The sequence below is a fragment of the Chlamydotis macqueenii genome, chromosome 26 (assembly GCF_036417535.1).
Source record: "Chlamydotis macqueenii isolate bChlMac1 chromosome 26, bChlMac1.mat, whole genome shotgun sequence".
NCBI lineage: Eukaryota > Metazoa > Chordata > Aves > Otidiformes > Otididae > Chlamydotis > Chlamydotis macqueenii.
Genome location: NC_141581.1, coordinates 1,658,729 through 1,680,853, shown reverse-complemented (window position 1 = coordinate 1,680,853; position 22,125 = coordinate 1,658,729). Strand labels below are relative to the sequence as shown.

General features: G+C 45.2%; 1 protein-coding gene across 2 annotated transcripts in view; it reads left to right on the top strand.

The window, feature by feature from the left end:
* Positions 1-651: 651 nt before the first annotated feature.
* Positions 652-22,125, top strand: part of AP3D1 (adaptor related protein complex 3 subunit delta 1) — a 42,237-nt gene continuing 20,763 nt past the window's right edge. Inside the window, exons 1-8 of one of the 2 annotated variants that reach the window (XM_086767058.1) lie at positions 652-979; positions 14,752-14,847; positions 15,569-15,649; positions 16,286-16,366; positions 18,037-18,144; positions 18,503-18,632; positions 19,852-19,991; positions 20,266-20,339. In XM_086767058.1, coding sequence (XP_086623184.1) covers positions 884-979; positions 14,752-14,847; positions 15,569-15,649; positions 16,286-16,366; positions 18,037-18,144; positions 18,503-18,632; positions 19,852-19,991; positions 20,266-20,339 — 806 coding nt within the window. In that variant the 5' untranslated portion in view covers positions 652-883. The remainder of the gene's footprint in view (positions 980-14,751; positions 14,848-15,568; positions 15,650-16,285; positions 16,367-18,036; positions 18,145-18,502; positions 18,633-19,851; positions 19,992-20,265; positions 20,340-22,125) is intronic. The other variant, XR_015261129.1, reaches the window with a different exon arrangement.

Below are 22,125 nucleotides of genomic sequence, written 5' to 3'. Positions count from 1 at the left end.
GGTGGAGGGCGCCGTGTCCCTGCGCGTGGGGCCACCCGCGGGGTTCCGTGTCCGCCACACCCGGAGCAGCGCTCCCACGCTGGGCGCTTGTCACCCGTGGAAAATGGGCGACTGTATTTCTGCAGCTGCCCGAGTCCCCACGAGTGTTAGGGCCGCGGAGCTCGGCGCTCGCTCCCCGTGGGGTGGCTGTGGAGCTGCGTCCCCACGCGGGTCACTGCCAAAATTTGGTTTTACCGGTTGTGCGGCCGTTAACGACACCCACGGGCAGCGGGGGAGAGGCTGGAACTCCGCGAGCCTCCTGCGCGGAGGTCAGCCCCACGGAGGGACCCCCCCTCCCCGCCCCACGCGTGTCCGTGCCGCCCGGGCCCCGCTCCCCCCCCCGCCACGTGGGAGCTGCGGGAGGGGCGGGGCCAGGCGGTGGGCGGGGCGTCGGGGGCGGGGTTACCGGTAGCAGTGACGCGGCTGTCGCTGGCGGGCGCGGGGCGGGCGGGGGGGTGGGCGTGGCCTTGCCCGGGATGGGCGGGGCTGGGGAGCGGAGAGGCGGGCGGGAGTGGCTGGGGTGGGTGCGGGGGGCGTGGCGAGGCGGGAGGGGGCGGGGCCGAGCTCTCAGCTGACCGGCCGCCATTTTGTCAGGCGCTGGGAGGCCGCCGGGGCCGCCCCTGCCTCCCGCCCGCCCTGTGCCGCGCCGGGGGCGAGCACCGTCCGCGTCCCCGCCGCCTCCCCGCCGCCTCCCCGCCCGGCATGTGAGCGACCCCAGTCCGCTGCTCTCACCCCGCTCGAGCGGCAGCAGGAGCCGCGGCGGCTCCCCCCCGGCTGGGCCCGGCCCCTCAGCCCCGAGCGCAGGCCCCGCGGCCCGGCCCAGCCCGGCCCCTCCGCCGCCGCCATGGCGCTGAAGATGGTGAAGGGCAGCATCGACCGCATGTTTGACAAGAACCTGCAGGACCTGGTGCGCGGGATCCGCAACCACAAGGAGGACGAGGTGAGCGGGCCCGGCCCCCGCCGGCTGCCCCCCGGCGGGTCCCCTTCGCTCCGGCCTCGCCTCGCCCCTCCGCGCTGCCGGGCACCCGCTCCGCGGTCAGGGCCGGCTCCTCCGGGAGGGTCGGGGCGGGTGGGAGCCCGCCCGCTCCCCGCAGGAAGGGCCGCGCCAGGCCCAGAAGCGGGCGGCTGTCCTGGGCAGCCGGGAAAGGGGATGTTGTGTGGGGGAAGGTGGAAGCGGGAATCGGAACGAGGAAGAGGATGCCGGGGTGGAGGCCGGAGGGGAAAGGCTGAGGGGAGCAATGAGCGGAGAAGGAGGATAAGGGAGGATGGTGCTCGGCGCTCGATTTCCCGTTCAGCGTGGTGCTGGGATCCCCAGTACATCCAGCAGGAATCCCTGCCTGTTGCCTACAGCTGCTGTAGTCAGCTCTGCGCTGCTCGTCGCGGAGCCGAGGTGCAGGAAAGCTCGTTCAGTCGTAATTCAGCTTTCACATTATTCGCGGCGTATACCTTCCGGCTGAAATGTTCCTTGTTTCAAAACTTCAGCAGGCAGAAAGCAGTTACGTGTGTTGACCTGTTATTCACCCGTGTATTAGAGTCCTGTGATTAGGAAATTAGTATGGGTGAAATAATTAGTCATCAAGAACATGCTGTGTGAGACTTTCCACTTTGAAGTGTCAGGTATTAATTGGGAAGTAACGGACACAGAGGATATCAGTTATGTGTCTTCGAGCAAGCGTCATGGCCTTGGAAGATTTCTGATGAATGATCAAATAGTTATGCTTTGCTGGGCTATCAATGAGCTGCTGTGGAGTTAGTGACAGATCTAAATATTTGTAGTCCACAGTGTCTCTTTGTAGGAGTACAATATCCAAATGGTATTAATGATAAGAAATATCTGGAAAAGTTGTGACTAAATCCAGTACTGAATTTTAAAAACTGTGGTCTTCGTTACTGGTGCTGTTGGGCTGGAACTCAAAATACAGCTTCCAGAATCGTTTGAGTGTTCAGACAGCTTTAAAGCCTGTTGTGCACAGGACAAGGTGGTATTTGTGAGTGATGATACCTGGGAAATTTGTATTTTTATTTTCACGCACATTGAATTTGTGGATACTGGTTTGGAGACAGAGGAAGACGGTGCTACCGTGAAGTGCACAGTGCCCTGCGAAATACGGGAAACTGCACGGAGAGGTGGGAGCAGCGTGTTTGTGTGGATACTTACTGTGTTACACTCGGAGCTGGAGCAGGTGAAGGGTGTTTCTGTGGAGCACTTCCCCATAGCGTGCTCAGGCCCTGTTTGTATGTTATGCTGCTTTTAGTAAATCTGCTTCCTTCTTTTGCGCATAGGACAGAAAACGTTTCCTCAGCTGTCACACCTCTGAGCATCCTTCCACTGCTGAAGGTCCAGGCCTTTGTGGCACCAGTCCTCTTCGAGGAGGATTGAACGTACTATTCTCATTTCTAAAATAACTTTGTGACGAGCAGCTCCTTGTCCAGGACTTCATAGAGAGCACAAGTGCTGTTCCACCATCAGGCTTAACAAGTTCCTGTGCATCATAAGCCACACCAAGTTTGTTCTTAGTCTGTGACAAGAAATAGTTAAAATGCATTTGCTTTGATCTCCTTTAGAGTTAGGAAAAGTACCCCTTAGACAATTTTGTGGGGCTCTGCGTATTTGAAGGGAGTTGTTACCCAGGTATGGATTCAGCGAGGTCAAAGCAAATGTGTTATCTCTCACTGTAAGAAAGAGACTGGTGCCAATAGTTGGACGGTAGCATGATAGTATTTTAAGTTATGGTAGCTCCTTAATTTGAAATGCAAGCTGTGAGATTTTAAAATAGGTAACTGTAAGGATAGTTTTGTTTTATATTCTCATCTGCAGGGCAAAAAATTAAAACCCAAACTTCAGGTTGTGTTCCTCTGTTTGAGACATTGCACTGATGAAATGGTTGCCTTCTGTAGCATAGCCTGTTTTGGAATCCTTCAAAGATTTTGCTTAATTACATGGAGTGGCTGCAAGCAGCACAGGACTGTTCCTTTTTCTAGCTCAGCTGGCTGAAGAGAGCTGTAAACCCTCTGCTGTTGAGATGCTGGGTGTTGATTCAGTGCTTCCCAGGCAGCGCTCGTGGACGTTTGCTAATTATCAGGTGATGTTACAAAATCCAAATAGAATTTTAGAGGAAGTAGCTGCAAAAATCCTTCCTCCTTTTCCTACAGTGCTTCTGTTGTTTACTGTGTCTATTCAGTGTTGCTCCAACACTGGATGTAGTTGTTCAACCCAAATTCGTGTGTCTCGAGGTAAGTGTCTAAGCTTAAGACACGTGCTCTGTCCTGTTCAGAAGAGCAAAGTTGTTTCAAACAAACAGCGGCGTGCTTTCATGGCAAGGATCTTAGCTGTTGATCTTAGCCCAACGAGAATTACTCTATGAAGAAGATGGCTGTGGAAAGGAGGTGCTGTGGTTGTTAAATAAAATGATGTGGAAAGAATTGAAGGCGTGTTTATTGCTTTGACTTCTGACTTAGTTGCGCTTTTTGCACGAGGTTAACGTCTGGTGTGTGTGTTGGTCCCTGTCTTTGGGAAGTTGATCGTATGGAAATGGTGCCGTCGCTTTTCCCCTCATCTTTCTGGGCGATCTCTCCCAGTAGATAGGAGACAGTGAGATTTGCTCCTTTCCAGTTCTTCCCCAAGTGCTGTCCCAAGCAAGAGCATCTGGTGTTTCACGGAGGCATCAGGAGGTGTTTGTAGCGCAGGACGTGCCAGTAATTGGAGCCCCAGGAACTCTTTACTGATGCATTGTAATCGTCCTCAGCTCACTAGAGGGACCGGGAGGGTACTGGAGGCTGCCTGGTGCTTTAGCTTGCATCCTTGCAGCAGAGCGCTTTATTACCTGTCAGAGGCCATTTTCATTTTAGTTTCTGGTCTGTATCCAAAGCTGACCCATTTACTTTCACTTTAAAACACTGAAACTGAAGTGATAACCTTTTGTAAGGATGAGAGGTAAGGGAGAGGAGTTGGTTACACAGTCACTTTTCTGTGCAGGCATACTCTAAGCATTTTTCTGATCTTCCGGGGAAAACTGGAATCTATCATCCATCTGCGTAAACGCTGGTGTGGAAGGAGTGAGGCAGCATAACAGCGTTAGATCTTTCCTCGTTTGACATGGTGTGTTTCCTTTCCAGCAGTCTGTACAGAAACTTTAATCCCTGCAGTGTTTCCCAGTGCCAGTTCAAAGTGTGAGGGAAAGCCAAACCTGCAAGAAAGACTTCATCCTACCTATTCCGTTCTCCGCTGACCTTCACTCCTAGTATCCCATATCCCGTTCTCTCTCTTTCATTTGGAAGATGTGGTGGTTTTGTACCCTGTGGAATAACTTCTGGCGCTTCGTGCCTACTCTTTATGGACGTGCATGCTCCAGAGGGGAACAGCTTGTACAGGTGGCTGTTGAAAGTATAATGGGTTTTTCTCCAAGATATTCCAAACGGAGAAATTATTTCCATTTACGGATGTTCTCCTGAATGTGGAATAAAGGAAGGGATAATCCTGTGATGCTGTTTGGCACAGGGTTTTTGCATGTGCAGTTAAGAAATTTGTTCCCAACAAGGAAGCTGCTGTCAGATGCCGTGAAGTTCTTCCGTGAAGTTGAAATGATAAAGTATCAGAAACAGAGACGTTAACCGAGTTGTGCTTTGTCCTGTTCAGACCAGAGCCCTCTGTGTTTCAGGTGTCTTTGATTTACTGGAGGACACTTAGAGGGAGAAGGGGTTAAAAAAAGTCCCACACAAAATGTCTGTGCACTTCTCTCATAACTTGAGAAAATTGCCTCCCTCTTATTTCAGTTTGTGTGCCAGGATTAGCACTTCACGGTTTTGGAAATCGATGCTTTCAGGGAAAAGCGCATTAAAAAACTCACATTTCCGTGTGTGCAGTGTTTGATGATCAGTATCTCGGTGCTGGTTTATATTTAAGAAGTTGTTTTGTACAGAAGCAAGCTGGAGGAACGAAAGGAGCAATCAGTGTTCCTGATTGGGAAAAAAAAAAATTTCAGTATCAGTTGATAATATAATGCTAAACAAGAGGCGTGTTGAGTGTCTGTGCTGTGAAATACCTATTTCACGGCTCAGAAAGACCGGGCTTACCAAACTGGCTGCGTGTTCTCACTCCTTAGTGACTGTTACCTAAGGACAGTGGACTTCTTATTGTTAAAAAACCTTTTCCCCTAAATACAGGGCTGCTGCGCTCGACTGCACGCTTCCAGCTACTTCTCTGACATGTTTTCAGACGAAATGATGGTGTGAGGAGTTTTGAGGAATCTTTTAACGTCAGGAAAGTCTTTTGGGCGTAGCCTGTCATCAGTGAGGCTGAAGACCTCACGGTGTGGTCTTCTGACAGCTTGGCCTCTAGCTGCTGCTGTAGTATTCATTTCTGATGGTGAAGGATATGGGATGGAACGTAACAGGGGAGTTTTGAGGAGTGCTAAAAAGCTTGGTGGTGCCCAGGAGTGAAAAAACCAGCCCAGCTGCTAGGCAGCGTGCGGTTCATTGATGACAGACAGCTCTCTCGGTTCCTGATGCTGGCGAAGTCACTGCTTGTCACATGTGTGTTAGTGTCTTTGAAGGGAGCTCATTATTCCACCCACTTTCAAGTGGATCTGGAGTTGCTATTGTTAATTCTCTGAGCGTGTGAATCGCTGGAAAAGACAAAGTCGGGAATAGAAACAATACACAAAGGAGGGCTGGGGAAGGACCTCACACCAGTGGGGTGAAGAAGCAGGCTGGTAGTGGCCTCCAAGGCCCCATGTAACAGTGTCCCTGCCCTACCTGCTCCGTGACGGAAAATCAAGGGCCTGGAGCTGTGGAACGCCGGCCAAAACACGGGCTTTTTCTTGTGTGATTACAGGCAGAGAGCAGCTGAGGCTTTGCATTAGTGCTGCCTTTCATTAGCTTCTTGCTTTCTCCGGTGTTAAATATTTCTTAATTGACTGTGGCATAAGTGGGGCTAATAGCTTTGTTCCCAGTCCAGAGCCTTTTGTAGCCATCTCTTCTGAGGGCTTGAAATGCTCCAGACAGATCGCTTTCTCCTGCGCGCAAGTGAAAATTCTGCCTGGGCAGCTCCAGGGGAGGGGAAGAGCTTGCTGGTACCTCATCCGAAGAGATGGAGTGGCCCGTACGCTGCACCTCTTGCAAGGCCGGTGGAAGAATGGCCAGAAAAATCAGAGTAGACTGAAGATGCTGACCACATTTCTGTACTGTGGGCATCTTCAGAGAGTGGTTGATTGATGCGTTTTGATGCAGCTCTCTTTGTCCCAGTGCTGAGTGTGGAAAATGGGGCCTTTTGTGATTTCCTCTAGTGTCGTCACTGTCCACGAGAGTGACTGAGAACCCTCTTCCTCTGTGATGTGGATTGGTGAACTTACGTGGTGTACAAAGAGTACTTTTAGGTTTTCACTTAAGCATTTTCTGGTAGCGCGTCCCATTTCTGCTGTGACATGAAGAGCAGCAAGGGAAGCATTAAACAACAGGCGTGAGCAGGAGTGAGTCATGGGACCGGTTACAAAGGAGCAGTTGTGTTCCTTAGGTTATGAGGAAAACCTGATCGTTCGTGCTGAAAACCAGGAATGCTCTGTGATCTGAAGGGGAGTCTGCTTAAACCCAGGTGGCAGGAAGCAGAGGGATATTTGAGTAAGGTAGAAGGTGCGGAAAGTAACGTGGGTAGTAGTAGCATTAGAAGCTCGTCAGGGAGTTGGGTGCTTTTTAAAATAATGCATTCGAAAACATAACAGTACTAACGAGTCCTGTTGAGTACTGCCGTGTAACTGGGCATGAAGCAATGTTTGGTTCCTACTGGCTTACCTCCTCAGTCGCTGATCCAACGGCTTGTAGACCACGTAGTTGGGTGCTGGGTTTTGTATTAGCCGCTTCTTTTTGTTATTTATTTTATGACCTAAATGTTCAAACCTGATAGCTTTCGCTGAGAGGTTCATGTGTGGAAAGGTGTATAAAGGGAAGTAGGCGTTGACCCAGGTATGTTGAAACTCTCTTCCAGTGGGCTCAATCTTCATGGCAAATGTGGACCGCAAAATACGTCTCACTTGTAGCTATGGTGGTGTGACTAAGCTTCAGCCTTGAGAAATGTAAGTTTATTTAGAGTGAGTGGTATGATTGTACAGCACAGAGTAGGTGAACAAATTTACCTTAATTACACAAATATTTGTACTGAACTTAAGAAGTCAGTGGTGGCCACAAACCATCTTCATTGTCTTATTTACCCTTCCATAACTGAGAAGTACTCATAGCTACTATTACATCTTTGTAATATTTTCAGTGTTACATTTTTATATAGTATTAATACATCATTAAGCACCTTTTTTTGTGATGTTTCCCTCCGAATTAATTCCGGTTAGCTGAGCCTTGGAAACTATAGATACTTCAGTGCCTTGGAAGGAAGTGTCTGTTTCCTATACGTACAGTCAAACGTGTGCTTGTAACGCAGCCTGAACCTCTGCACAGAAACATCTGCAGCTAGGAAACTGAGAAGTCTGTTATACAAGTACTTGCATAGCTTTTTGCATAGTAATGTGAAAATAAAAGTTTGAGTGCATCTTGTGTTTGCAGGGGTAAGTGCTTTCATCTGACTCATCTCTCTGGTCTGAAAAGTCGTCAGCTCAGGTATGATGTAGACAGCACAGCCCCCTGAGGATTGTTTAATTGCTGTGCAATTAAATTAACAAATACTGTGATCAGACTGGAAACATATTTATTTCAAGGGGCTCATCAGACTGGAGATAATATTAAGGGACATCTCTAGAGCCTTGCTTACCGATTTGTGACAGACTGGTTTGGCTTTTGCTATCCAGTTCTTTGAACAAGCAGCTCCTGTACATCCGTTTCTTTTCTGAAGTGTATTCCTCCTGTGTTACGTACCTGGTCACGTACGATGCAGGTGGTGTGTGTTTCTGCAGTGCCGTATGGTGCTGGGGTGCTGAGCTTGGTTTGGTGTTGTTTAGTATCTGCTGTGGAACTGGAAGGTGTACACTACGATCTCAGCATCCCTCTGAATTTTTCAAAATAAGGTTCAAAGCTTTTTGTGGGTTTATCAATCCGTTTAGGATAGATGGATGCATCACGCCGAATTTCAGCCAGTGTGTATAACTTCACTAAACATTAAGAGCATAAAAAATGGGGAAAAAAAATGGACTTTTTGTGTTCCCCCCTCAGCGTTGTTTGGCCAAGGAGTCTTGCTGTGGTGGCAGTGACAAGGGGGTGGTTGGTAATGCCTCATGGTTCTAATAAATAACAGAGGAGGAGAATGCTGGAAATGAAACGGCAGAGGCTCACCTTCATGGCTGTGGTGCTTATTGCTGGTGAGAACAGTACGTTGGTCTGGGATCTTGGGGCTGCCTACGAGATGAGTGAAGGAATCCCTGGAAAGCTGGGCAGCAAAGGCAAACGAAGACGTGTTAAAACACATCTAGTGATGCTGCTTATCAACAGCCCGGTGAAAGATAAGCTTGGCTTTTTCAAAATGCCTTCCAAGTTGTAATACGTTTTCTGAGCTCGTAGTTGCATGACTACCCTCTGCACCATTGTATTTTGGCTGCTGCAGACTTGCTTAAATGAACAATTTCCCAGTTAGTGCTTATATTCTGTTACACACTTATGGAATTTGCTTTGCTTGTGGTTTTTAGTGACGTTCGGTATGAGGTAGCACCTTGGAATTATCTTCCCATCCAGCCGTGGAGCAGTCTTCACGAAGGATCCTGACACTCATCTCAAATAGCTTTTTCCACAGTATTTAAATAATATGATGTTTTAAGTTACATATGACAGAAGTTAACATCTAACACGCTTATCTCTAGCGCTGTGTCCAAGTGAGTGGAAAGCAGTTTTGTGGTTTTATGCTCTTATCTGTTACCTCAGTTGATTTATTCTGTGCTGCCATGGCACGATGCTCGTGTTTCAGGTGCTGTAGTCAATTATAGGCATATAAATTCTGTTTGACTAGTTCAGTGGTGGTTGTTGACGTGAAGTACTGCTTTGGGGGTTTCTGATAGAAGCCTGGCAAGTGATCCATATTTTTTTTCCAGCCTTCTTCCGAAGTTAGGTGGCAGCTGATCTGCGCGGTGCTTGTAACAGGATCTTGTGCTTCAAACACAAACAAATTCAGAAGTTGCTTCGCCTCCGCAAGGTGTCTGTGGTTTAACTGCCTTTTGTGTTAGGCATCATGAGCTTGTCACATGGCTTGCATCCCACAGGTTGTATTTCTTAAGATTATTTAAAAAAAAAAAGGGAGGGGAGAGGGCAGTTGTTGCTGATTTTCTGAAAGCTGGAGCAGTGGACATGTTATTCTCATGTGAGATCATCATGTGCTTGTGCTCAACGTGATTTCATGGAGCTGATGACAAGCATACATCTCAAAGTGCTACACAAAAGATAAATCCTCCAGTGCTTAAAACAAAAGAAATGTTGTATTTTGTGCTTATTTCAGTTATTTATGTTCTGCTTATTCCAACCTTTTTCTGTTTGAGAATGGTGTAGTTACACATTTATATCGGATCAGATCTCGCTCCTGTTAACATCCTTTCCTGTAAGCGCTGTATTTAACCCTGAAAGGGCAAGAGGAATAGGGCCGAATGTTCACTGGCGTTTTGCTCTTCCATCTGGGTGGAAAGCTCCTCGCTGTTGCCGTAAGTGACAGCTTTGACTCAGATCTGCTGCAGCAGATCCAGTGGATTGAGGCTGGATCCGGACAAGGACTTTGGAAGATTCTGCTGCATTGGGTTTGCTGGACCATAACCTGAAGTGGTAACAATGAGTTTTCCTTCTCTTGGTTTCAGAAGATGCTGTATGGCTGAGATGAGAGTACAGCTTCTTTAAGACTGTTGGAAATGAATAGCTTTCATGATTAAATCTAATGTAAAGGTTCTGCAGTGATATCCGTTCTAATCGTTAGCATCTTCTCATCAACCAATGAAAGCACAGCGTAGAGAGTCACATTTCCTAGGAAGGTAATTGTTGTTCAGCTAGATTAGTGTCTTTCCAACTTTGTGCACTTATTGCTTGAGAAAAAGATTAGTGTCTTGTGAACCTCTCCGAAATTGCCAGTAAACCCCGAGTTCTGTCTTGGCCAAAGCTTGGAATAAAGTTTTAGTGTTTTTCAAATTTAATCAAAAAAAACATGGCTTGGGAAATGAAAAATCCTATAAACTGACATTTTGGCCTCTTACCATGACCCACTTTTCCCTTCCTCCCTCTGTTTCAAAGGGATTGTGGCTTTGGTTCTTTATACCTTCATTCTTATTTTAGCCGCTCGCGCTCATTTAAATGCGCATATTTTCTAGGTGAGATCTTGGAATTCTTGAGGATTTTCGGCTTATTTCAAAAATTAGCCTGCATGTTAATGGATGTAGAATGCTTACTGCATCTGTTTGGCGGAATACATTAAGAAATGGCAGTTACGACTTTGTGCTGTGTTCACAGCTTTGTTGGGTAATTACTGCTGACATCTGCGTGCTGCGCCTGCGTTTGAGCTGCGCCGCTCTGCGTGCGTCTCTGTAATCTTCCTCCTACTCAGGGATACACCAGGGAGAACAATCACCCAAGTGGTTGCTATAGCATTTCGTTAAGGAGCCTTTTCCACTGAGTTGGGAAGGCTCCTTTCCCACTTGGCAGCCTGGCCCGAATAAAAGAGCCCCTCTCAGCTCTTTTCCGCGCGGCATCGTCTGCCCTTTGGCTTTTGACTGTGGCCTTGCGGCTTTGCCTGGGTTGCCGTTGTTCTGAGGGTGTTCTTTTGCTTCATGGCGCTGCTTGTTCTCCGCTACGCCGGCAGTGAAAGGCTTCCTTGGAATCGCTTCGCTCGCTCAGAGCGGGCCGGCTGGGCCTGTCCAAAGGTCTGTAAATATTGTGCCTTAGAAGCGCTCCTCAGTCGGCTGGCCAAAATGGGTGAGCCCTTGGGTGGCATCCTGGGAAGACTTCAAATCAGACTGGCACAGAATTAATAAAGAATTAATAATTAAGGAATATATTGATATTATTATCAATGCTGTGAGCATAAATGAAGTATTTTCCCTTTACATTCCTTTCTTTCAGAAGCGTTTTAGGAAGAACAGAGCCAGTTATATTGCGGGAAGTACTTATTTTTAATTAACACACTAGGAAATTGCTGTAGTGGAAGGATTTATGCGAAAACTATCACTGGATCAATGCTGGGAAAAGTATCCAGATTTTAGCCTGTTGTAGAATGTATATGAGGTTTTTTCCTGCAAACACGTAGGCCTTGCTGAGCGACCGGCCGCTTTCTCTTCCGCTCTCTAGTTTGAATTGAACAGCTTGCAGGCTGCAGAGTGGGGCCCGAGGGTACCGGTCAGCACGAACGTGCTTTGGTGCGGCCTCCTGTCCCGCACTTTGCCGAGGTCACCAATCCCACCAGCCGGAGACCGGGGAAGAGCTTCCATGAAGATCCGCGCTCGCAGCCTTGTTTCCTTCGTGGCTGTGGAGATGTTAAATGTGGGAGGGAATCTGGCTAGGGCGTGGTGGTTGGGTTTCAGATTTAAGGGGGAGACTAAAGAGATCAGTTTTCTTCATATTGCTCGTTCATGACAGCGCTACTCCGCAGAGATTAACGAAAAGTTAATACCTGCTGAGCCTTTAAAGCTTTCTATATATAGGGTTTCGTTCCTTGCAGTCTTTTAGGATTTGAAGTACAGCTAGTTTGGAAGGACTTCTTTCCACTCTTTAAAATCCCTTATTTTAGTTTCAGATCTGATTCCCAGTTCTGTAACATACTTTTCCACCCTCTTTGAACGAAGTTGCTCGTTATTTTAGGTGAACTGGTAGAGAGGGAGTTGCCTGCAGGCTGCTGGGGCCATCGAGTGTGGCTGAGGCCTCGGGGGTCTGTATTTGGCTGTGCCAGGCTCTGCGTTATTGAACTTTTCCATATTCGATTTTTTTTTTCCCCCTCTTGGTCGCGCAGTGGTTTGTGTTCAACTCCCAAGAGGCTTTCAGGAAACTTAAGTTAATGTTTGAATAGCTTTGGGGTAGATGCTGTGGGAAATGACAATAACGCTTTCTGGTGACGGACGTGAAGATGGGGAACCTGTACGTTAGTGTTCTGCATTGAGAACCAGAGCGGACCTTCCTGGCCAAGACGTGGCAATGAGATAGACGCGTGAAGGATTCTGTGACGCTGCTCCAGCGTGCTCTTACGTGTGTGTGAAGTATTCAAGGCTAGGTACAATATATTTGTAGATCGGTTGCATGTTGTGTAAGTAATCCTTTAAGTGTCTCTGATTAAATGTGTGTTTTCTACTGTCAAAAGTTTGTTTTTTGTTTTTTTTTTTAAGTTTAAACTTCCCATGGGAATTGTCTGGACCTGAATTACTCTCAGGCGATGAGTTTACAATGCCAAATCTGCTCCCTGGGAGAAGGCACGTGGAGTTAAGCATTTGGGGGCAATGCCATCTCCAGTTTTGGCAGCTGCAATCCGCTCACCTATATCCAGGAGGACAGATGGGTGTCTCTGTAGAGGAAAGGCTTGTTTGGTGCTTAGCATGCATGAAAATTCTCATGGCAAACATAGTGTTTCTACCCCAAATACAGACATTTAGGAATACCAGTTGGAGAGGGTCCAGAGGAGGCCACGCAGATGCTGAGAGGGCTGGAGCAGCTCTGCTGTGAGGCCAGGCTGAGAGAGCTGGGGCTGTTCAGCCTGGAGAAGAGGAGGCTCCGGGGAGACCCGAGAGCGGCTCCCAGTGCCCAAAGGGGGCTGCAGGGAAGGTGGGGAGAGACTCTTCAGCAGGGCCTGGTGTGACAGGACGAGGGGTGATGGTTTCAAAATAGAGGGAGGCAGATTCAGACTGGATAGAAGGAAAGTATTTTCTACACTGAGGGTGGTGGCACACTGTCCCAGGTTGCCCAGAGAGGCGGTGGATGCCCCATCCCTGGAAACGTTCCAGGCCAGGTTGGCCCAGGCTCTGAGCAACCTGATCTGGTTGGAGATGTCCCTGCTCCTGGCAGGGGGGTTGGGCTTTGAAGGTCCCTTCCAACCCAAACCATTGTATGATTCTATGATCTTTAATTTCTTCAAGTAAATTCATTTGCCAGCTTTCTTTTGTCAGACCTTCTGAGCTAACGTGACGCTGGAGAGCGGGGCTGCTGTTTGAGGGACCTCAGTAGGCTGCAGGAGTGGGCCAGGCTGCGGATCTGTGAAGGTCAACAAAGACTTTTACTAAAAGTCTCAAAATCACAAACATGGTTCCGCCTGAGCTTACCTGTGCCATGAAGGAGCTGGCTTTTATCCTTCTAAGTGCAAGGTTTGAGAGAAAAGCCAAATAATTAGTCTGCTTATAAAGAAGCTGTTAAACCAGTGGAGCCGCTCCTCTTCGGAATTATGCGTATTTTAAGTGCGTCCTGATGGTGGATTCTGATTCTGGTATTGCTGGACTCTGAATGATGGCAGTGTAAATTGTTGTTATATAACTGCTGCCTGGAGTAGGAAGTCTGTGCTTTAAAATTCAGTTGCTACCTTTCCTCACCTGGATCATTGCGGAGTCTCTGCACTACAGGCCTTGTGCAATTTCTTTTTCTTGTCACTCGCCATTTCTTAAAAATAACATTCTCTGCTTCTTGCAGCAAACTTCTGTGACTTGAAGCATGAGTATCGCTCTAGGAAATTTTAAAAGACCAATGAATGGTTGGGTTAATACACAAAATGTAGTGGAAAGGGGAGAAATGTTAATTAAAGGCAGGCCAATAGACTTATATGTTGAAAATATTTTTTGGTGGGAAGTGATGGTATTCAGGCAGGATTTTACTTTGGAACTAGGTAACCTGTTTCTGACCTGGTTCCTCTGGCAGTTGGTTTATTTATATTGAACGTGAAAGGCCCTGATGCATGTGTGGCTTTCTACAGAGAGATTATTTCTCTGCTTTTAAGTTTTCATGATTTCTGTAGCAGATACCTTCAGTACTTAAATCATAATTAATTGTGAACTGAGAGAATCTCCGAGTGAGCTAGGCCTACTTTGAAAGTAAAATCTGTGTAGGTATTTTTAAATCATGCATTTGCCACATCCCTCCCACAAGCACAGATGTGATTGTTTGGAGAGAAATGAAGGACCAATATTTAAATGTAAACATTGTGACACTTGGCTCTCAATTAGTGAGAAATTCTTACAAGTAACCGTTGTCTATCAAAATGTGCCAATGGCAAAGTCGCTCACTTAAGCAGTGAGCCGGGGATGGGGTGGCCTTGCCATGGCTGGGGTGGATGGCAAGGGTTACAGCCAGAGGTACCCACAAGTAGAGGAACTCATGGGGTTTTCATCAGTTACCTTAAATTTGTGGGCTGTTAGTAGTGTTTGACATAGTTTTTTCTAGACACGTAATGAATGGGTGCTCTCTGCCTCCCGCTGAGGGAAGTGACTAGCGTGCGTTTGAGGAATGGTGGAACTCGGGTTTGGTTCGGACCCCGTGGTGCACCATCTCCATTGAACAATTTTTTTTTCCCAAATCTTTGAAATGAGAGCTGTGGGCTGAGCAGTGTAATTGCAGAGGGAGAGAGGGAGAAGGGGAACCGCTGAAGAGACATCTCTGTACTTTTGGTTTTGTGAGAGAGTTGTGATGTTCTTGTTACTGAGGGGTTTCATCAGAACTAAGCGCTTACCCAAAAATGTGCATGTGAGATTTGGTGCTTGCAGAGGATAAGTTCTGCTGCTTCGCTAACGTGCTGGAAATCTGCATACTGGTAAATGAACACTAATTTGTGTTTGTTTTCCTCAGGCAAAATACATCTCCCAGTGCATCGATGAGATCAAGCAGGAGCTGAAGCAGGATAACATTGCAGTGAAAGCAAATGCAGTCTGCAAACTTACATATGTAAGTGCCTTGCTGGGATTTGATGTCATCACATCTTTTTTTTTTTTTTTTCCCGTCCTTTCTTGCTGACTAGGAGCTAGTGTTCAGTCTGAATGCCTGCTTTTCTTAGGCTGCAGTTTCTTAAACCGTTGTTACGTGCAGGCTGCAGATGAAAATGCTCTCACGTGTGTCTGATGTCAGAGGCTGCGTATTCCCATTCTGTTCATTGTGCTGGCGCTGGTACTGTTTTGTTTTATTCAGATAGGTCAGGAAGCTAATCTGATTTAAAACTAATCCAATTTTAAAAGTTGTTTTCAGCTGGATTGTTTCTTGCCACACTGGTTGCTTGTGCACTTGAAACTGGTGTTTGTTTCTTTTTGCGCAGTCCTTTGTCAAGAAAGAGAGGAGGGAAATGCTGTTAAAGTGTTATTTCTGTGGTTCTGTTCTGGCTTTTATTTAAAAGAAAATCCAGGAAAAAAAAAAAACCCTTCAGAATGATGCTTGTATAATTGCATGTGTAGTACCTGGAATTACTGCAAACTGTTTAAAACTTGCTTCTGGCGGAACTTGGAGACCTCTGACTTACTGCGAGTGGCATAGAATGTAACGTTACTCATAAACTAAAGAGTCCAAAAGTAATGCTGTAAGACATCTACGTTACATCTTCAGTTTTGTGAGGTATCTTGACCTATTTTCTGAAGTCTCTTATTTCGGAAGTTTATCTTGGCTCCTCTGCTCACAGTTACAGATGCTGGGCTACGACATCAGTTGGGCTGCTTTCAATATTATTGAAGTCATGAGTGCGTCGAAGTTTACATTCAAAGTGAGTTCTCTGTGTAACTACAGCTGCGCTAGCCAAGCTGCTTCATTATTGTGTTTAATGAATGCGTTGGTTCCTCAGCTTCTGGTTTGCTTTCTTCAATATGGAAAGGAGGCAGACTCTATTTGTTCCTAGTAAATGGATAATACTTGGCCTACTCGTGTAGGCTTTTTCTACCTGATGTTTGGCAACAGCTGTCAGATATCTTTTTGTGAAAAACCAGGGTGTTTTTATGTGAAGACCACCTAATATTCCTAGTAGCACACATATTTTATTTTGTAAGAGCTTGATAATTTTTCTTGAAAGGTTTTCTTCATGCTCTGTGTTGCAGACCTTTTTCACAAACGGGATGGAATGTTACTTTGTAAGGAATAGTTTCCAAATTGGGCTTTAGTACCTGAAAGTCAGGAGTGAACACAGACAGAATAAATGTGTTATCGCTAGAGATGTTACTTGTCTGAGATTATTCTTTCCAGATACAAACCCCCTTTTCCAGAGAGTCCTGTCATGGCTCTTCTTTTATGCAAACCTTCTGCCTAATTGTTCGTCTTTTTAATATTGCTTATGAAGCTACCAGTTGTTGTTCAACTAAACCTTGTCTAAGCTTTATTTTTTTTTTTCCTCCTTGTCTTTTTCCAGAGAATCGGTTACCTAGCTGCCTCTCAGTGCTTTCACGAAGGGACTGATGTAATCATGTTGACTACTAATCAGATCCGAAAGGTAAGCTTTTTACTTCAGTTCTTAATTTTTTTCTTTCACTGTCTCCCTACTTGTATTTTCAAATCTGTACGAAGTATTTATCTTTTAGGAATATAAAGATGTTTAAGTAGAATTCTATTTACTTGGCTTACAGTCTGCTCTCATTCCACAAGCTGAGGGATTAATGAAATACGTAAGAGCTGTCCGTAGGCTTCCCTCATGCTGTCTCACACCAGTTCTCCGTGTTTATTGATCACGGTGCCAACAACCGCCTCTGTTAATATTACTTGTCTCTTAGGCGGCCATGATAAGAATGTAATGAGTAAGAAAAATGTCTCTGTTCTTGAAGTAAAATTAGCAGTCACCTGGCTCCAAAAAATTTCTCTTCATGATGGCTTGTTTCCTTCTGGTAATAACGGATCAGGCTTTTGACTTGTGTGGTATAATTGTTTGTAAAAAAGGTGAAGAGCGTATGTGAAGTTGTGTTCTGTATTAATGTACCAAAGTGTGTTGTATTCATTTGCGTAGAGTTTTATCCCTGGAATTTTCTCAGAGTTACTGGGTTGCAGGATTATTTTCCTGTTCTTCAGGTTACAGATATATTTTTAAAGCTCTTAAGTTTAATTTCTGAAAGTGTCACTGCTTTAAAACTTGACTGACACAGTACAGGGTGTGCCTACATTTTCACCATCTAAGTGGCTAAAATGTCTTTTACCTGCTTAAAAAAGACCAGTGGGATGTTATCCAGTATGTTTCCTGAAGAAGTAGTGCTTTTCCCCTTATCTTTCAAACTATCTGCTCTGACAAGTGCATATTTTTAATAATATTTATCCATTTTCTTTATTACGGATATTTTATTATACTGAATTTCAGTCACTTACTAGGCTATTCCTTCCTTTTTGTGCCTGAGTTTTTACTTGAAGGCATAAAGATGCTTTTTCATGTTTCATTGATCTGGCAACTTTGTATTTGAAGGGGGTTATCAGTTCTCAAAATACTTCAAAGCCAGAATGAATTGCAAAGTTTTGTTGCTCCTTAAGAAGTCGATTTCATCATTCTTCAAGCAGAACCTAATTTCCTGCCACCTGCCAAAGGTTTTCAAATGAGATGCAAGTGGCACAGAACCCCGAAGGCCTGACTCTGTTTAGCTCTCCTAAAGCAGCCTCCGTTTACGCGTGAATCCGGGCAGTTCGTTCCGGTGGTTCGTGTGGGAATGGTCTGTGCGGTTCACTTCGTACTCTTGTTTGGTAGTAACCGCAGTTCAGGATTGCGCCTGTGATGCTCTGTATTCAGGGAGGTCCCAGTGAAGCCGATGACAGGCTTTGACTGAGCAGGGTTAGTATTTAATACCAGCTTTTGAGGATTTTAAACATGTTTGTGATCGTGCAATGAGTTTTTAAAAATTATTTGCCATTCTTAGAATACCACCCAGGTATGATATCTCTAATTGCTTTTATGTTGCAGTCACCCATCTGTTGCTTAATTACGATTTTTCATGCCTGTTATTAAACCGCAAACTAGCTGTATTTTAGCGGGTGCTGGGGGACATTGCTGTTAATAGTTGATACAAGTATTCCCATGGAGTAGAAGCGCTGCTTCATGTCTGTTGAGTAAATAAAATTGGTCTGAGAAAATTGTTTCTCAACATCCTGTGTGATCTTAAATTTTTGAGCCTGTTTTTCCTTTTTTAGGATCTGAGTAGCCCTAACCAGTATGATACTGGAGTTGCACTGACTGGCTTGTCCTGTTTTGTTACTCCAGATCTTGCCAGGGACTTGGCAAATGACATCATGACACTGGTGAGTTGATAAGATTGAAATAACTTTTTCCTGTGATTAAATAATGTTTATACGTGCAAATCTGGTAAAACTCTGTTAATTTTAGAACTGTTAGGTGTGAAAACCAGCGCTTTGTTCCTGTGGGGTTTTGGCAGAGCCTTTACAGACCTTAGTTAGCTCAGGATTATTACCTTGAATATTTCTGTTAGTTTTGATAATAAATAACTTTGATCTCTGCTGAAATCTGGGTTTTCTAAAAGTATTTGAGTCTTCCAGGAAGAAATCTTTAGGTAGCGCTGTGTCCATGTGGACCTTGAGAAGAACTCTGGAAACTCAAATTTACTGTGAGCCTGACTGATTGCAATTGTTTCATTAACAGATGTCTCATACAAAGCCTTATATCAGGAAGAAGGCAGTGTTAATCATGTACAAAGTTTTTTTGAAGTACCCAGAGTCCCTCCGTCCTGCATTTCCTCGCCTTAAGGAGAAACTTGAAGATCCAGATCCTGGTGAGTGGATTTTAGCAAATTACTTCTGTTCCAGAACATCTAGGTATATGTGCTTTTAGAACTTGTGGAGAGAAGAATACCTGAAAAGTGCTGTCGTCGTCTTTTGGGTCTTGATACACCTGTGTAACTGGGTTGATGAGCATCTGAGAGTTCTGACGGATAATATTAAAAATGCATTATTTAAAATGTCCAGTTCTTACATCAAGCCCAAGTAATTGAAACTGTATCCCTGGAAACGTTCCAGGCCAGGTTGGCCGGGGCTCTGAGCAACCTGATCTGGTTGGAGATGTCCCTGCTCCTGGCAGGGGGGTTGGGCTGGGTGGGCTTTGAAGATCCCTTCCAACCCAAACCCTTCTGTGATTCTGTGATTCTACTCAGCCTTCCCAGATGGTGCTGGTCTTCCCTCACTGCACCAAAACGCCACACACTTGTTTCAGTAATTCTGTGTGCGGTGCTGCTCTGTGATCTCGAGTTGATTTGTGCGGCTGTTCAGAGGGTGAAATCCAGTTGCATGTGCTAGCCTAATCTGGTGTGCGCATCTAAGATGCATCTTCCAGGAACAATGATTCTAAAGAAAACAAAACATGCACCCCTCTCTCCTGCAAACAGAGGAAGAAAATCCATATTATGCTTTAATGAAAAAAAAGGAGTGATCTCTACTAAAAAACCCAGGCTAAAAGGTTCCAAATTGAGAAAAATCAATTTAGAGGCTGAGCAATTAGAAAGGAATGAACTTGCCTGATCCAATTGGTTATGGATTAATTATTTTTTTAAGTACATCTGAACAATAAGTTTTAAAGGAACAGGAGTGTTTCAAAACTTTATGGTGGGTGAGATTATTGGTGATTGTGTTGTCTGTGTCCCCCAAACAAGCTGTCCACAGGGAAGGGGGAAGGAGCCTGGCGGTGTCCTGTTCTTTCTAATACTGGACCCTAAGCAGATACTCAGCTTGCTGTTATATTAGAAAATAGAAAAAATTAAAGAAAATCTTTTCTCAGTTGGTTTTGGGGTTTTTAGTTTGGTTGGGGTTTTTTTTGTTGTTTTTTTTTTTTTTTTTTGCATTGTTGTGTTTACCTCATGGTGGGTAATGCAGCTGAACCATTCCTCTTGGACACACAGGTCTGACTCTCCAGCTGCGTTGTTATTGGGGTTCTGCACCAGAAACTGCAATTACAATGAAGGCGTTGATTAGATTTCTGCTTTTCCCGCTTTTTCCCAGGTGTGCAGTCTGCGGCAGTAAATGTTATTTGTGAGCTGGCTCGACGCAATCCCAAAAACTACCTTTCCCTTGCTCCGCTCTTCTTCAAGTTGATGACGTCATCAACAAATAATTGGGTTCTCATTAAAATTATAAAACTGGCAAGTATTCTGGATCTGTGTTTAAAGGATTGGGGTTCTCATGAAATTACCTTGGGTGTGAAAATGGATTTCTTGCTTGGAGGTGTAGTTACCATTAAATCCAAATAAAAAGAAACCAGGAATATCTTCTAATGTTTCTGAACATAACCAAAGAGAGAAAAATATTTTAATATAGCTTGGCTTAAATATAATGAGCTGGAATTTAAATCATGTTCTTGTACTGTTTAGAAGCAGCTATTAAATCGCTTTCTTGTCTGCACTTCTTCTTTAATAGTTTGGTGCTCTTACTCCATTAGAACCTAGGCTGGGAAAGAAACTGATAGAGCCTCTGACCAACCTCATCCATAGGTATGTACGGCAAGCGTTATTTGTTTGTTCAGGACGGGTGAAGTGCCTTGTAGGTAGGGTGGTGTTAGCTCTGTGGATGTGTTTTTTAACTTTTTCTTGAGTGTCAATACATGGGCCTCAAATATCAGAAGATAATCACATCAGGACTATTTCTGAAAAAGCTGAGTGAGATGAAATAGCTTAAAGGAAAGTCTTTGGGTTTCTGACTGTCAGCATGAATTTCTCCAAAGCGTGCATTGGAACAACTTGCTTTCCTTTCATTCATTTTAAGCAAGAGATGACTATGGACTATATAAAAGCTCTTGCTTAAAAAAGGCTGTTGTATATTTATCTCTTCTATTCACCTGCACACATTTGGTTCTTGACTTTTTTGGAGGCGCCTTACCCACCAAAGCAGTGTGACAGGGAGTATCATAAAGTTTTCTTATGCCTTTCTCAGCCCAGGTGTGTTTTGAAGAGGTGCCTTTAATATATATCCTAAATATAGATCAGGTAAATATGAAGATATTCCCTTGTCTCTTGTTAAAGCTGGCTTGTAGTGTTGTTTTGCATCTAATTCTGAGCTGAAATCACAAAGTAGATGTCTTGGAGGGAATACGTGTATTTTCCCAGTGGGGAAAAGGAAATGTGATGGTACGCATGAGTTGTTAGATTAAAAGGTTTGTTTCTCTTCATGTGGCAGAGAAGAAGATAGATGGGAATGAGTGAATTTTAAACAGGTATCTGTGTAGCCGTGGAAGCAGCTCTAGCCAGACAATGTCTGTCCATCCTCCTAGAATAGCTTTAAGGCTGGTTCAGAGCAGACCATCCAGCAGCCTTGTGTCCACGTACCTGACTGCAGCAGTGACAAGCACATACCAATGCACCAGAAACAGTGCTTTGCCAGAAAAAGCAGGAAGATGTACAGTGTGTCTTCAGTCGTGCATCTGCCTCCTCTCTCCAGCTCCCATGTTAGTCATTCGTTTTATTATTTGTGAGAACGGAATCCTGTTTGGTATGGCCTGCATTCATCGTTTTGGATCTTGTACCGCTTACACAGAAGGCAAACCACCCTGCCATCCACCACGAGCTGCATAGGGAGCAAAAATTACTGTCTTGGTTCTGAGTGCGCTGGAGTCATGTATCCAGTGTGCTGAGTGACCTTCACGATGTCACTTCTGACTGCTGCCGGAAGTTTGTCCAGAGTTGTTTGCTCACTAGCTTGGCAGGCATTGCTTCTGGAGTCTGCTCTGTTGTTCCTTCTGAGGTTCACTGTGTTTCCCTCTTGTGTAGATCAGGATTTGTAGGTACCTTTGAAATCCTCAGAATTGCCCTGGATGTGTGTTCAGCTGGCAGAAGTTGTCTTGAATTTAAGTTTTGGGGAAAAATCAGACAGTGGAGATGAGTTGCTCCCTTACAGGGATGAGCAAGTGTGTACCTGCACGCCAGAAGAGTCTGCTGTTTGTGCATGACGCGTTGGAGAGAGCCTTGAGGTTCTCCGCCTGCCTGCCTTATCATGCGTTTTTGACCTTGGGCAGAGGATTTGATTTGATCCTTGGACAAGATTACTGCAGTGCTCTGTAACTGGCACCGAGGTTTTGAGTAAGCACTTCCTTCCTCATTCCTTGTGTCACAGTGCTGTTACTTGCTGCTTCTCTAAGACTTTTTTTTTTTTTTTTAACATTCAGTAGCCCTTCCTCCCACCCAACAGTTCTTAAGTGAGAATCAGTTCATCTAGTTTGAAGGTGTATGGAACAGAGTACTGGCAATTTCTTGTGTAATTAAAGGTGTTAACTAACTCTAAGAT